This window comes from Mucor mucedo, assembly GCF_025094135.1.
Source record: "Mucor mucedo strain NRRL 3635 chromosome Unknown EV154scaffold_97, whole genome shotgun sequence".
Classification (NCBI taxonomy): Eukaryota; Fungi; Mucoromycota; class Mucoromycetes; order Mucorales; family Mucoraceae; genus Mucor; species Mucor mucedo.
In genome coordinates, this window is record NW_026252381.1 from 121,498 (window position 1) to 134,880 (window position 13,383).

The 13,383-nt window shown below is 36.1% G+C and overlaps 2 protein-coding genes across 2 annotated transcripts; one reads left to right on the plus strand and one right to left on the minus strand.

The window, feature by feature from the left end:
• Positions 1 to 653: 653 nt before the first annotated feature.
• EV154DRAFT_554329 (uncharacterized protein) lies at positions 654 to 2,479 on the minus strand (the record flags this gene model as incomplete). The annotated part of the gene is made up of 7 exons (XM_051605180.1): positions 2,230 to 2,479; positions 2,182 to 2,194; positions 1,553 to 1,732; positions 1,430 to 1,493; positions 949 to 1,051; positions 743 to 924; positions 654 to 684 (listed from the first exon to the last, which is right to left on the minus strand). The coding sequence occupies exons 1-7, from the start codon at positions 2,260 to 2,262 to the stop codon at positions 654 to 656; spliced, it is 606 nt and encodes a 201-aa protein (XP_051454284.1). The 5' UTR covers positions 2,263 to 2,479.
• A 2,248-nt stretch (positions 2,480 to 4,727) lies between these two features.
• On the plus strand, positions 4,728 to 10,764 carry EV154DRAFT_595118 (uncharacterized protein; the record flags this gene model as incomplete). The annotated part of the gene is made up of 14 exons (XM_051606992.1): positions 4,728 to 4,782; positions 4,845 to 4,897; positions 4,955 to 5,169; positions 5,278 to 5,364; positions 5,730 to 5,919; positions 5,976 to 6,663; positions 7,185 to 7,271; positions 7,336 to 7,457; positions 7,520 to 7,804; positions 8,092 to 8,196; positions 9,061 to 9,154; positions 9,217 to 9,335; positions 9,782 to 10,208; positions 10,262 to 10,764. 14 exons carry the CDS (start codon positions 4,728 to 4,730, stop codon positions 10,762 to 10,764), a joined length of 3,030 nt encoding a protein of 1,009 aa, XP_051454285.1.
• Positions 10,765 to 13,383: the final 2,619 nt, after the last annotated feature.

A 13,383-nucleotide genomic window follows, 5' to 3' on the forward strand; every position in this document is an offset into this window, starting at 1 on the left:
TCATAAACCTCAATTAGCATGGTTGTCATTATTATACATCTGTAAAAAAAACACCTATCTTAAGAATCCAATGGCAACGATGTTGCTGTCTCATCCTTGATACAACAAGGACGCTTTAAAAAGCGGTATAAATGAAATGGAGTTGAACTCAGACGATTAAATAGGATACATACTACGGCTGGCCCTGGTGTGACATTCAATATTGAGCTTTATCAAAGTTTACCTTTTCAAGTTGTCTTTTACTATTATAATAGGTTTTTTTTCAATTATACCTGTCAACCTCTTCCGATTCATTTTCCATACTATCTTTCCATCTTCAAATTTCCTTCGGTATTTGTACCTTGAAGGACACCGTAGTATGTTTACTGTTTTTCAAAATAAGTGAATTTAGATAATTGCATGGTTGTTAAAACTAAAGGATAATGAATAATGAATTCTACTTTGTATTATACTTAACATCTTTTCAGGTCATCAACAGAATGACTTAAAAGCCCTCTGGTTGGTATAAGAAAAAAAATTGTCATGAACAAAGACGCCTTATTAATATCTTTTCCTTTCAGTTTTTAATAACGGTAGCTAGCAAAATGCTTGTATTTATCCCAGTGAATTCTCTAGAAGCAACACGTTTCTATGACCCCAATTCCACAGTAAACTCATCGACAGCGTTGTCTTTGCATTAAATCACTGTTTTTTAAAAAATATATAAAAACATAAACAAGCATTTAATTATATTATTACTCACCTTTCTCCCTTCTCTATACAGACTGGAATCGCAGTTGTCAAAGAGGTATTGATATAATAATAACAAAGGACACAATAAAATAAGGTATAGTGATATGCAGGATGTCTATACCATTGAGCAGTGGATTCTTCTGTATTGGGGTCCTTCATTTTAAACATTCTCAAGACAAAAAATTGGCCAATCTACCATAAGCAAAAGAATATTACCTGATGATGAATCTCGGATTCGTATATCTGACTACCTTGATATCTAGCGACATCAGGTTCATCACGGATTTTAGAAAGAAGTGTATTCTCGATTCTGATGTGTCTGATATCCGCAACAAGGCAACACGCTACGATCCAGACTTTCCCGGGTCAATAAGCATTTACTTTAGTTAAATGGTACATCATGAGCTGAGCGTTTAGCTGGGAAGTGTTATAATAAAAAACCAAACCGCAAGACTTTAATTGCAGAAAGTAATTAAGTGCCATATCCCTTTCTAGTATGTTTAAAAATGAGAACACAATTTTTGCCTCATTGGATATATTGTGAAAGCCAAATCAAGAAGTCAACAGCGTTTTTTTTTTTATTGAACCAACGACCTTTTATTCTCACAACCGTATATATTTGTAAGTTTCTACCATTTATAAATAAATCGCTACACAGTCTGGGAGATATACTGAATCAGCACCACCACGGACCTACGTCAGACTCTCTATCCAATAAACATTTAGTTGATTGCAAACCATAGTAGCATGAGAATTGTTTTCTACAGCAGAAATTAAAGTTGGTTAAACGCTAAATACAATTTGTATCATGAAAAATTACCATTATTCACCCTGACAAACGTATTTAACATTCTAATCAACAAATCTTCTCTGACATTTCCAGTAAACTTTGTATCTGTCGAGAACGTTCTGAACGTATCATTTTTTATATTACCGGCAAGCGCAGTTGGGCCATCTTTGAGCAAACCAGCATAATCCTCCCAGGATGTTTGATAAACACCTAGAAGTGATTTTCATACGAGACTCTTAACTGTATTTTTTTGTGTTATAGTCTTTTTCCATTGGTTAAGAGCCCTTTTTTTGGATTCGGTTGCTTTGATTATCTCTGCTGTACATGGATTTGTCATTTAATACTGCCTCAAGTAAGCTATACTATCCTGGACAGAAATAGAATTCTGATGTTGTCGAATTAATATACGCGCACAGTTTTATCATACCAAATAGAAATATAATTCAGATTATCTACAGACATGTTAAAATAATAAAAGAAGAGGGGAAACGAACAGTAAAATAATGGGGAACGTCTTTTATATACGAGCACAATAAAATGCAACACCTTTACTTTTTTCTCTTGTCGAAACCAAAACGATGATGTAGCTGCCCGTTGACTGAATTTGCGGATATTATACATTGGTATCGTAAAAACTGAACTATTCTACGTTTACTTACTATAATTCAAGAGCTCGATACATACAATTATAGTGCCCGTTATCATACCCAATTACACCAATAATTTGCCTCAATATACATGAGGATGTCGTGGGACTTTTGTTATGTAACAGCCATATATATAAAAGTATTATTTAGAGGGTCAAAGATGATTTTATTATGATTGAGATAAAAGCTTGTCTTAAATATCAACAAACTTTGAGTGACCTATGTCACGACAAGGATGCCAAATTCTTAGTTCACTAAAAGAAAAATCTTTTAGATCCATCCTTTACAGGGCGAAGACCTGATTTGGCGGCGTAAAGGGCCTTGACCCCTCCTATACGTATAGTTGGACTACCTCAGGGGATAGCATGTTGTGAACTATGTTTTACCTCACAGAAAAAGGCGCGCGCCAAAGCACTCTAGCGATTTTATACCCTATGCCCAAATCAAACGTGATCAAACAAAGAACCAGCATATACAACATACACGTATTATTAACAGGATAAGGCGGGTTCAATGTCTACATCCCAACACTCAGCCCAATTGGACTATAATGAATGCAATCACCGCCACTTTCATCTCCCGTCCTGAGACTTTTACATCCCTGATCTGAGGACCCTGCAGCAAGAAAGTGACAAAGAACGGCTGGATCCAACTAAACAGTGACTCCCAACGAACGTTGGCCTGATAAGGAATTGTCGAAGGGGTATGAAGTAGCCAGTAATAGACCCCGCAACTAGTGAGTTTGCACGAACGTTGGCCTGATAAGGAATTGTCGAACAGTAACAAGAATTGTCAGAACAAAACAAAACCTTGTCCCTCACTAAGAACGGGATGGGGGCCCCGCATGCTCGAACGTTGGCCTGATAAGGAATTGCCGAGCAAAAACAAGAATTGGTCTGTCCCTCATTAAGAACGGGAAGAAGATCCCGTAATCATTGCGCTTACCACGATAGTTAGCCTGATATAGACTTATCGCCCAGCAACAATGGGTGAGCTTGCACGAACGTTAGCCTGATAAGGCATTGTCGAACAGAAACAATCAATGAGCTTGCACGAACGTTAGCCTGATAAGGAATTGTCGAACAGCAACAAGAATTGTAAGAACAAAACAAAACCTGCTCTCAATAAGAACGGGAAGGAAGACATTGAGATCATCAACAGCTTCCCGAGTTAGGGTTAGGGTTATGTTAGGGTAATGCACAGTCAAATGAGTGAAAAAATAATAGTATGAGAACCAAGGAGAAAAAAAAAAACCTGGACAGTAACGTGAGAGTGTATTTTTGAAAAAAGAAGTCACGGATTGTGTGCCTGCGTGCTCCCCCCGCACATTAAAAGTGAATTTCCGTGCATTTTTTATTTTTTTTATTTTTTTGTTCAGTCAAATCATAAAACTCCTAGTCGTCTTTTCTTAGCTTTTTTCTTAAAGGACTAACTCTATTCAAATACTTTTGTATCATCAACTCTTTATTTGTTCTATACGTGCCACTAAAACTAAGGAATCGTACAAATCAACGTGAATTACTATCGTATAGCAAAAGAACACAGCTTTTTAAAATTTGGGAAGTTGTTAAGTGGAACTCATCGGATGATTAGACTGCATTTGGACGATCGGGAAACAAACTCTCTCTGACTTTATTTACAACGTAAGAAGCGTAACCTCTCAATACAACGAGATATCAAGGAGGAATATGTTATCTTGGGATCAAAATTAAGTCATGTTAAGGAGAAGCTTTACTGCTTTTACCCATCTGTATACAACTCTCTTAATCAACGATAAAAGTCAAATAACTGTTTAGACACGGACAACGCTATACACCTTTCATTACCTAAGAAGGCTTGGCTTGTACGAACAAAATATGACCGATTGTTTACACAAGGAGATTAAAAATTGTCAGTAAAAAGAGAGATCCACAGATAGACGTTCAAAATTCAAACACACAAAGGGTTTCACAGATTTAGACATTTGAAGACATTCCTGATTTAGAATATGTAGTGAGGACAATTGGGACGGAGGATGTGGATTCGAACGCATATTTAGAGTCTGTTCAGGATCGATGAGGATCATGTTGAGGAAAATCAGGATATATGCCCATCAAAAACATATTTAAGAGTATGATACAGACCACTGTGATGGCATGAAATCGAGAATAATCGACCAACGACATGCAAAATGAAAGTCAGTTTGCCACTTGAAAAGACAATACTACCCATGTACCTTTATAAATAGGGATAATGATATGTGCTACGGGAGATGACAATATAGGATATACAAACTATATCGAGCTTTTCACTATGAGTATGAATGCAATTAAACTGGATATTGCGGCAGTAGTAACATCTCATCTTGATGAATCTTTTACTCTCCATGGGCAAACATGCCATAAACCTTAACTAGCTTAGAGATGGCTATACTACATCTAAAAAAGAAAAAAATAGCCTAAAAATCTAAAGGAAATAGTGTTACTATCTCATTCTTGATACGACAAGAACGCGGCGGTTCGAACATAACCACTGGAGTTGGTCGTGGACGTCCTAAAGACAGTATACATAAGCAAAATATGGTTTCTGATAGCTCTCAGCCTCGTTTAATTTTTTATCTCAAACAGTATTGGAGTACCGTAGTCTGCTGCTACTGAAGAGGACATGGAAAAGAAAATTTCTGTCGTCCGTCACAGATGAACTATATCAGCGCAATAGTAATGTTGCAGACAGATTAACAGTCCTTGAGGTATGTAAACCTTATATCATTATTTGCTTCGATGAGCCTTACTGACTTAAGCACTAGGATTTCTTATCAAATGAAAGAGCAATAGATGATTTTTTAGATACTGGTGATCTGGATAACCAGATTGAAGATAGCGTCAACCTATCTGATGATCCTGAGGAAGCTGAAGATGTTGACAAAGGCAGTTTTATTGACTGGTACTTGAATGAAATACAGACCGAACTGACACGAAAACAAGGCGAATGGTCTAAATGCTACAAGGAAGGAACTCTTTGGTATGAGTCTTAGTTACCATCATTTGCTTTGAGAAAACAGCTATCACCCGAAGAGCTGTATAAACCCAGATCACGCATTTGGCTTCCGCATTTTCTTGCACTTTCAAGCCTTAAATGCCCGAAGTGTAACGAGGATTTAAATGCTGATAGTTATACCAAAGTTCCCAAGGCCCGTAGAATTATTGACTTTGATGAGTAAGTATCTTATCATAGATATAAACTGGTTAGTTCACAAATGCTGACGTTCTTTTAATTATGTGTAGCTGTTTTTACTTGATGACTTGCAAATATCGGTGTAACAACAAAGTTGGTAAGCATTCATTCAATGGATATAACAAGGGAATCATAAATCAGCTTAATGTTTTCCTTCTGGTGTATTGCAAGACTGTCTCACCATAGTAACAACTACTCTAATGTAAATACGGAACAAACAAGAAACACCAGCATAACAAATGCGAGTCACCGACTTAACAAACATGAACATATGATATATATACAAGAGCAAATCAAGCATTCAATAAAGGAGGATATTATATTTGATTGAAAGTATTGTCTCTTAGACGTCGGATATTACACCTTCAACACGAGTTTCCTGCTGTCTTGACCCATAGATTAGGCTTATCGGTCAAGCTTTTCAACTTTATAAGACCCGCATTACCAAATTCGAGTAAACCTTCTCGTATCAGCAAACTTCTACGAGAAATGCATACATTACGACATGATGTATTGCAACGACAATATCTTAATGCCGTTCTTTATCGTAAAAAAAAAATCCAACAATTGATTTTTTTGCGTTAAATAAAAAGGTGGAAGACTTTTCAAGATTTGATGACAAGTCCAAATATGTGGGGCATTTCCCGTCTCCTGGTTATCTCGGCTACGTATATACTAGTAGTATGCGGCTCTACAAGCACTACATTTATAAACAAATGGCTGTGTTGCCAGCGGAAATATTGAAAGGCGATCATTCTTTCAAGCTTCCCAAGAAAATTGGAAAGACGAATTCTGTATCTGTATTCAACGCGGTGTATACTGTCTGTAATGAATACGAGGAAATCTGTATGATGTACCTAACAGCGACAAAGGCTTTATCCCACCTGGTACAACCTTTCGAGCAATTTTACAAGTCTCGTTCCTTATATGGAAATCCAAAGCCAAAGATATTCTTTAGAGACAATCCATTGGGTGATAAATCATTTTTGGAAAAGACAATTCCTTCTTTACTTTGTGGTACGTCTTCTGAAGTGACTTCTCCGATCCCTTGTTATCCTCCCTTGCCTGATATCGAGTTACCGGATTATATAGCTGTTCATGTTGTATCAACGTCCACTGATATAAACAGAATCAGCAGTACAATTCTCTCTGATGTTAGTATAGGTGAGGACGGCACTGGTGCGCCCATTTACATCGGTTTTGATACAGAATGGCCTGTCTTTTCGGTTGGTGCTTCAACAAGAAAGCCTGTAGCTGTTATACAAATAGCTTATGATGACTGTGTATACATCATGCAGCTTTTCAGGTATAAGAATAGTACCCTCCCGGCTCAGTTGATAACTCTTTTGGAAAGTGACCTTGTTATCAAACTTGGAAAAAAATGTTAAGACTGATTTAAAGTATTTGATGAAAGATTACGTCTGTGATAATTGATAAATAGAAAGGGAAATGTAAATTGGAAAATAAAGCAAGTAAAGAAATGAAACTCTATAATCCTTTATTATAAGTTGGAGAGTTTGTCATGATAAAAATAGAGGTCCTTTTTATATTCAATTATTACTTCAAGATTTTTACTAAGCAGTTTAGTTGGAATCCCAGAGCGGTATCATGCAAGGAAGCATGACTTTACTATCACGTCTTTTAAGTGGTTAATCACCATTGATTATGCATTTTTTAAAAAATGGAAACCTTATCAGTAAAGTGAAAAAAAAAAAGATGTGTACGCATAAATTGCAATGTGGCATTTAATGGTTTTGTGACTTCCAATATAAAAATTCCTCTCCCACTTCCATAAACAAAAGACTTGCCTTTTGGATTAGAAGTACCTTTTAAGAACACACTAATCTTCACGGGTATCGCCGGTGGCATTGTAGGTCTTGTCTATTCCAGTAATAAAAACGCCCAAAAAGCCAGAACCAGACTTGTGCAACGAGTTTCATTTTTCGACGACAGACCTTGCTAAGGAAGTAGCCACCAATGCGAAATCAACAGACCATGAGAAATTAGAAACCAAGCCAAATACAGGCTGTACGCCATTTGAATATAACTTGAACGACACGAAAAAAAAACTACATGTTTTCTGATTATGTTTTAGCAATCGCCACAATCTCTTATCCTGAAGCGCTTAATGGATTAGCCAATGGATGATAGTCTTGCTGTGGTTATAGAGCAGCCTCTTCTTGAAGTGAACGATGGAGAAAGGGAGGCGGATAAAACGAAGGATGACTCACCTACTGTTGAAGAGAGAACCTTGGAAAAGTTGGAATTCACACTCAACGAAGTTGACTGTTTCTCATTTGCACTTGAGTCTTCACTTGTCATGAATATTCCCGATATTAATAACAATCATATGGTCCAGTGCGTTACTGATAATAAATATATTTGGAAGCATAACGCCATCTTGCATGCTGCCTTAAGCCAGGTATGACCCTCTGAAGGATAACATGGGCATTTAGGGTAGAAAAAACAGAATTATTGGATTGGACATGAAAAGGTTGGAATATCGAGGGAAGACATTCGTTGATTCAATCAGACACAAGGATTTTTGGTAAATGAGTATACCTGTCAATGACAATTTACCTTCAATAAAGTAGAGCGTTTTTTTTTTCTTTTTTTTTTTTTTTTGAAGTTTCAAACCATTAAAGGACATCTCAATTCGTTATACGGTTTGTTGTTATCGTGATTATTATTCTTCTGTTGTACTAATAGGACTATCCTACACATACGAATTTTGTCCTAAAAGTTCTTCAGTCAGATATTTCGGGTAGTGTTATTCCGGAGAAGTATGCTCTATTGAACAAGGACACTCCTAGTGTAAAGTACTTTAAATATTGCTATGCTTCGATGTCCCTTTCTGTCAGAAAATGGGTGGTAGAATGTGAACAAATTAGCAATTGTTTATCCATTAAAATATCAAAAGGATGTTCAATTTGTACCAATGACTATATCAATGATTCTTATAGTCTCTCCCAAAATATCATTGAACCGTTGACACTCGCCTATATTTGACATATCACGGCCACAATAAATTGTATCGAATTCGCACTTGAGTTATAACGAGATGCTTTATCTGATAGCCCAATGCGAAACGGGTGATTCGCCCTATGCTGGATGAGATGTATCTAAACTCCAAATTGACAAGGTCCCAACCATATCCCTATTATTTATAATTTTTATTAAAAAAAAAAAAAAAAGGAAGGTCTGCAAGCATAAATACAGTGTATCTATTTTTTTTTTTAAAAAAAAAATTGATTATTTATTGCTCCGTGTGGAAAAACGGTTTGTTTGACACGGAAAAATAAAAGATAAAAAAACAGGAAGAATAAGATTAATATTGCTTGTAGGCTTTTTTATTCTTATTAAAAGTGAATCCCTCTTTCATCTCTGAAAGAAAGGGGGGTATTTATAGCTATTTAAAGCGTGGGTAAAATTATGGGCTAGTTTGTGTTCACTTGGTATTATTGGCTGTATTTACTAATGACTGATGAACCTTATCAGTGTAGCCAATCTATTATTCGAAATGGGATCTTCTATTGGAATATCTAGTAACCCTGAGTTGTAAATGTATAACTCAGGATATTTTTTATGCTATTATTTTTTATGAGTGTTATAATATTATGTACCTGTCGATCAAGGATCGATGGAATGATTTTATATGCGATTTTATGTGTTAAATAGTGCGATTTTAATACACCCGGAAATACGGTAACAAAACGTAAAAGGATTAGCAGCAAGTCGGCGCTGGGTTCAAGCTCTTGTCGAAGTGAAGAAGGTGACATTTATAAAATGAAGCCATATTGTTCATTTACTAATCATAAATGATTGATTTAATAGAACACGAAGCAGAACAGCGTATGATCAAAAACTGTATCTCAAAGGCCATTCAGTATTATCAGACGAACGACATAGCCCTCGGAAATCACAACAATTTGAATTCCTTAGGCATGAGAACTGTACTAAAATCGCACTATTTAACATATAAAAATCGCATATAAAATCATTCCATCGATCCTTGATCGACAGGTACATAATATCATAACACTCATAAAAAATAATAGCATAAAAATATCCTGAGTTATACATTTACAACTCAGGCTTACTAGATATTCCAATAGAAAATTCCATTTCGAATAATAGATTGGCTACACTGATAAGGTTCATCAGTCATTAGTAAATACAGCCAATAATACCAAGTGAACACAAACGAGCCCATAATTTTACCCACGCTTTAAATAACTATAAATACCCCCCTTTATTTCAGAGATGAAAGAGGGATTCACTTTTAATAAGAATAAAAAAGCCTACAAGCAATATTAATCTTATTCTTCCTGTTTTTTTATCTTTTATTTTTCCGTGTCAAACAAACCGTTTTTCCACAAGAACTATACCTGATCCAAAGGCATACAACGTTGAACATGTCAAAAAAGTAACTGAGGACTATTTCAAGACTCTCGTTTACGGAGCTGACGATGGAACCGTCGACGGAAATCTGACGTATAAAGCAATGGCTACTCAGGCCTATAGCAATACGGTTCATATAGCAAACATGTTTCTTGGGGTATACTGCAAGGACAAGTACCGGGTGAATGGATCTTGCTGGTCTGATTACAAGAAAAACGATGAGCATATTATTATGGTGTATATGTTGGAGAGAATTGTATACTATTGGAATAACAATAGCAGCAATCCTGGGGTGCCATCAGGGTCCGGTAGAATGTCTGACCTCGCCGCAGAAAATCCCTTTTTGCCGTTGCATTTGGCCATGAATAATTGGATTGCTCGTAATATGATCATTTCTTTGTTGGGTAACACCAAGAAACTGGTACGTAATATTAATGGTCATAAACGTGTGATGTTACTAACTGCAATCTTTCATCAGCGCACAAACCCCGTAGCAAGTGTCGAATCTTCTGGATCCATGTCAGGCCCCATGGCTGCGCTCAACATGAATACCATTCTCGTTCCCCCATGGCTGCGCTCAACACGAATATCACTATTTCTCGTTCCGCTGAATCGGATACATATCTGGAGCATGATTTCAGACCAGTATATTTGGAAGGGGGTCAAGATGAGCAAGACCAACCTGCCCCATCGCAGAATGAGAGTTTCTCTGTGCCTGGTACGGATTCTGTCCAATCTCCCCACCCATCTCCCTCTCCCTCTCCATCTCCCCGCCCCTCTCCCTCTCTCTCTCCATCTCCTCGCCTGTCTGCATCTGTCTGCTTGTCACCTGCTTCTTTACCTCCACCCCCTGAGCCATCTACTTCGTCTTCAAAGATTGACCAAAGAGCTGAAAAAAGGGCCGCAAAAAAGGCAACAACCAAACGGGCAAGGGATGAGTTGATAATAGAAGGACGCTCTCGTAGCAAAACTAAGCCTTAATCCGCATTGGGTTTTAATTTTTTTTTAAATAAACTCGTTTTTTTTTTTTTTTTCTTTTCTTTCTTTTTCTAAAAATTTTTTTTTTCAAAAATTATAGTAAGTACCTCAAAACATCACATCCTCATATAACTAACTGAAAAGCTATTAGATATATTGTTATATATCGTACTGGCTTTTATGGCTTAACTTACCACTGCATTCTTTCGCGTACATGGTTGCTGTCCACTCTAAATAGATGATTGTCACCTAAAGCGAGTAAGCCTTTTTTAAAATACTGAAAACCGTGTTTATATATTTTAACTCTATTTTATAGTTGTTTAAAGCTCAGCAAAAGGTACTTCATGTGATTGTCAACTACAATGTGAGTATTAAAAAAATTGAAAGCCTAGCTTATATTTTCTAACTGTATCTTTCTTAGTTCAATCTAGCTTTATCAAAGGTAAGTCATATATCTAGCTTGTTATCACTTCTGCATCTGGTAGTCTCCGAATGCAACCAGGACAACCAACACTATATTATGTATGGTATCTGTTTGTTGTCATCCTTACACTACACAGTATCCATTTAAACAGGCGTTTCGTAGTTTTTATACGTGTATAAACCATTCATAAATTATTTCGTTACAAAATAAAAAACAATATAAACATTATTTTTGCCCCTCATATTCTATTATTTCCAATGTTATTTTTTGTAAAACCCATTTAATATTGCAAGGGTCAATAGCCCTAGTTTAATATACATTTAAAGAATATCCTCCAATACCATCTTGTTAAATAATAAGGTTATGATGTTTTCATTCGTTAGAAACTGGAAGTAGCGGTCGGTTTTCATGCGTACATGGACCGCGACCGCTAGTTCAGGTACAAATTAATTACCGCGACCGCTGGTCGAGGTACAAAATAATTACCGCGACCGCTGGTTCAGGTACAAAATTATGTTCCTCGACCTCTGGTCTAATTTTTTCGCGGTCCAAATCATACTTCTACCGGAAAAAAAATTTGCGGTGTTCCATTTATTATAAATACTCTTTATTTTTCCTCTTCTTAAATCTTTAGTTAACATTAACATCAATAAACTCTGACAAGAATTCTAATGGATCCTATTGTTTTTTTCTACCTTTTTTTCTGCAAAACTATCCTCTTTAAGCCTACTTTTGCTACACATACAACCTTTTTAGTGCTCTGAAGAGTAAGAGTTTTTTTAAGTGTAACTGCTACAGTGCTCTTACTGTTCTGGTCTAACCTCCTTTGCGATTTCAGATGACCATCTATTAGAATTTATTGATACTACGGCATCCAAAAAACTACTTTTATATTGAATTTAAAGAGTCTGTTCACTACAACGCGATACCCATCTGAGCGATTATTAGATATCATACACCATAGCTCCTTTTTGAATACGACATCATTCCCTTCATTTTTTGATGGCTTAAACTATTTAACCGGCTTCTTTTTTTTTCATTAAAAAAAGAGGTACAAATTTTCCAAAAATCCTGCACCAGTTCCATACAAATAGACACTGTTTCTTGCACTGGAAGGGAGTAAGTTGAATCGAACCTGCGATAGTTGAGGATAGAGTTTAAATAGAAAAACAATAAAATACTTTCAGACTGCTTATAAGTTTTATTAAGAGTAAAAGTAGATTAAAAGATTCAGAGGATTCTATTCTAACTATCAGTTTGCATATTTATATATGTTAAGAGAAATCGGATTATGAATTTAATTTGATGGATAAGTTACACAGCACTAAAATAGAGCTTGTAGCTGGATATGATATCACCCCCAAGGATTTTTTTTTGATTTTCCGAAGCGATTTGGGGGTTGTCCGTTTCTCCTTCCTCTTTTAGACAACTGGGGGGACTGGGGGTACCGTTGATGGGGGGTCTGTGGATATTTGGGGGTTCTTCATTAAAAATTGGGTTTGAATGCAAAATGAATTTTTGGTAAAAATGGTTTGGCTTTTATTGGTTTAAAATATTATATATTGCTAGCAAAATTTGACACTAAAATAGCGCTTATAACGTACAGCATGGCCCCAGCAGTATATTAACGCTGCGCAATTTTGCACATGCTTGATACGTTTTTATTTACGCGTTGAAGCATAGTACTTCGGATACCAGAGAAAGTTACGATGGAGGGACTTACCTAGATAATTATGTCAGTTTCTGCTTTTATTCACGTAATAAATTTTACATACCTTTAGTTTCAAATGATATCGATAGTAGTAGTAGAGCTGCGAACTATATAGCAATGATTTAGTTACTGATGCCTTTTCAATTTGGTATTAATAAGTACTTACTTTTATATAGATCTTTTGCGCCTTGACTAGTAGAGAATGTGTTAGAAATAATCAATATGGAACATGTATTTGCTTTACCTCTATTCAAAACAACCATCAATGTATGATCACCTCAAGAATCTTGGGTAGTAAACGCTAAACGTTCCAGTCAGTATGGACATTAAAAAATATTCTTTTTACTTTACCTTTTTAATAAACGAAATAAAACTGAAAGAAAGAGAAAAAAAAGGATGATGTAAAATGACAGGCTAAAATAGTGCCAGAATTTAAGTCCGTCATGACATACTTCCAGGTATAAATACAGCCTACCATCTGGCGTTT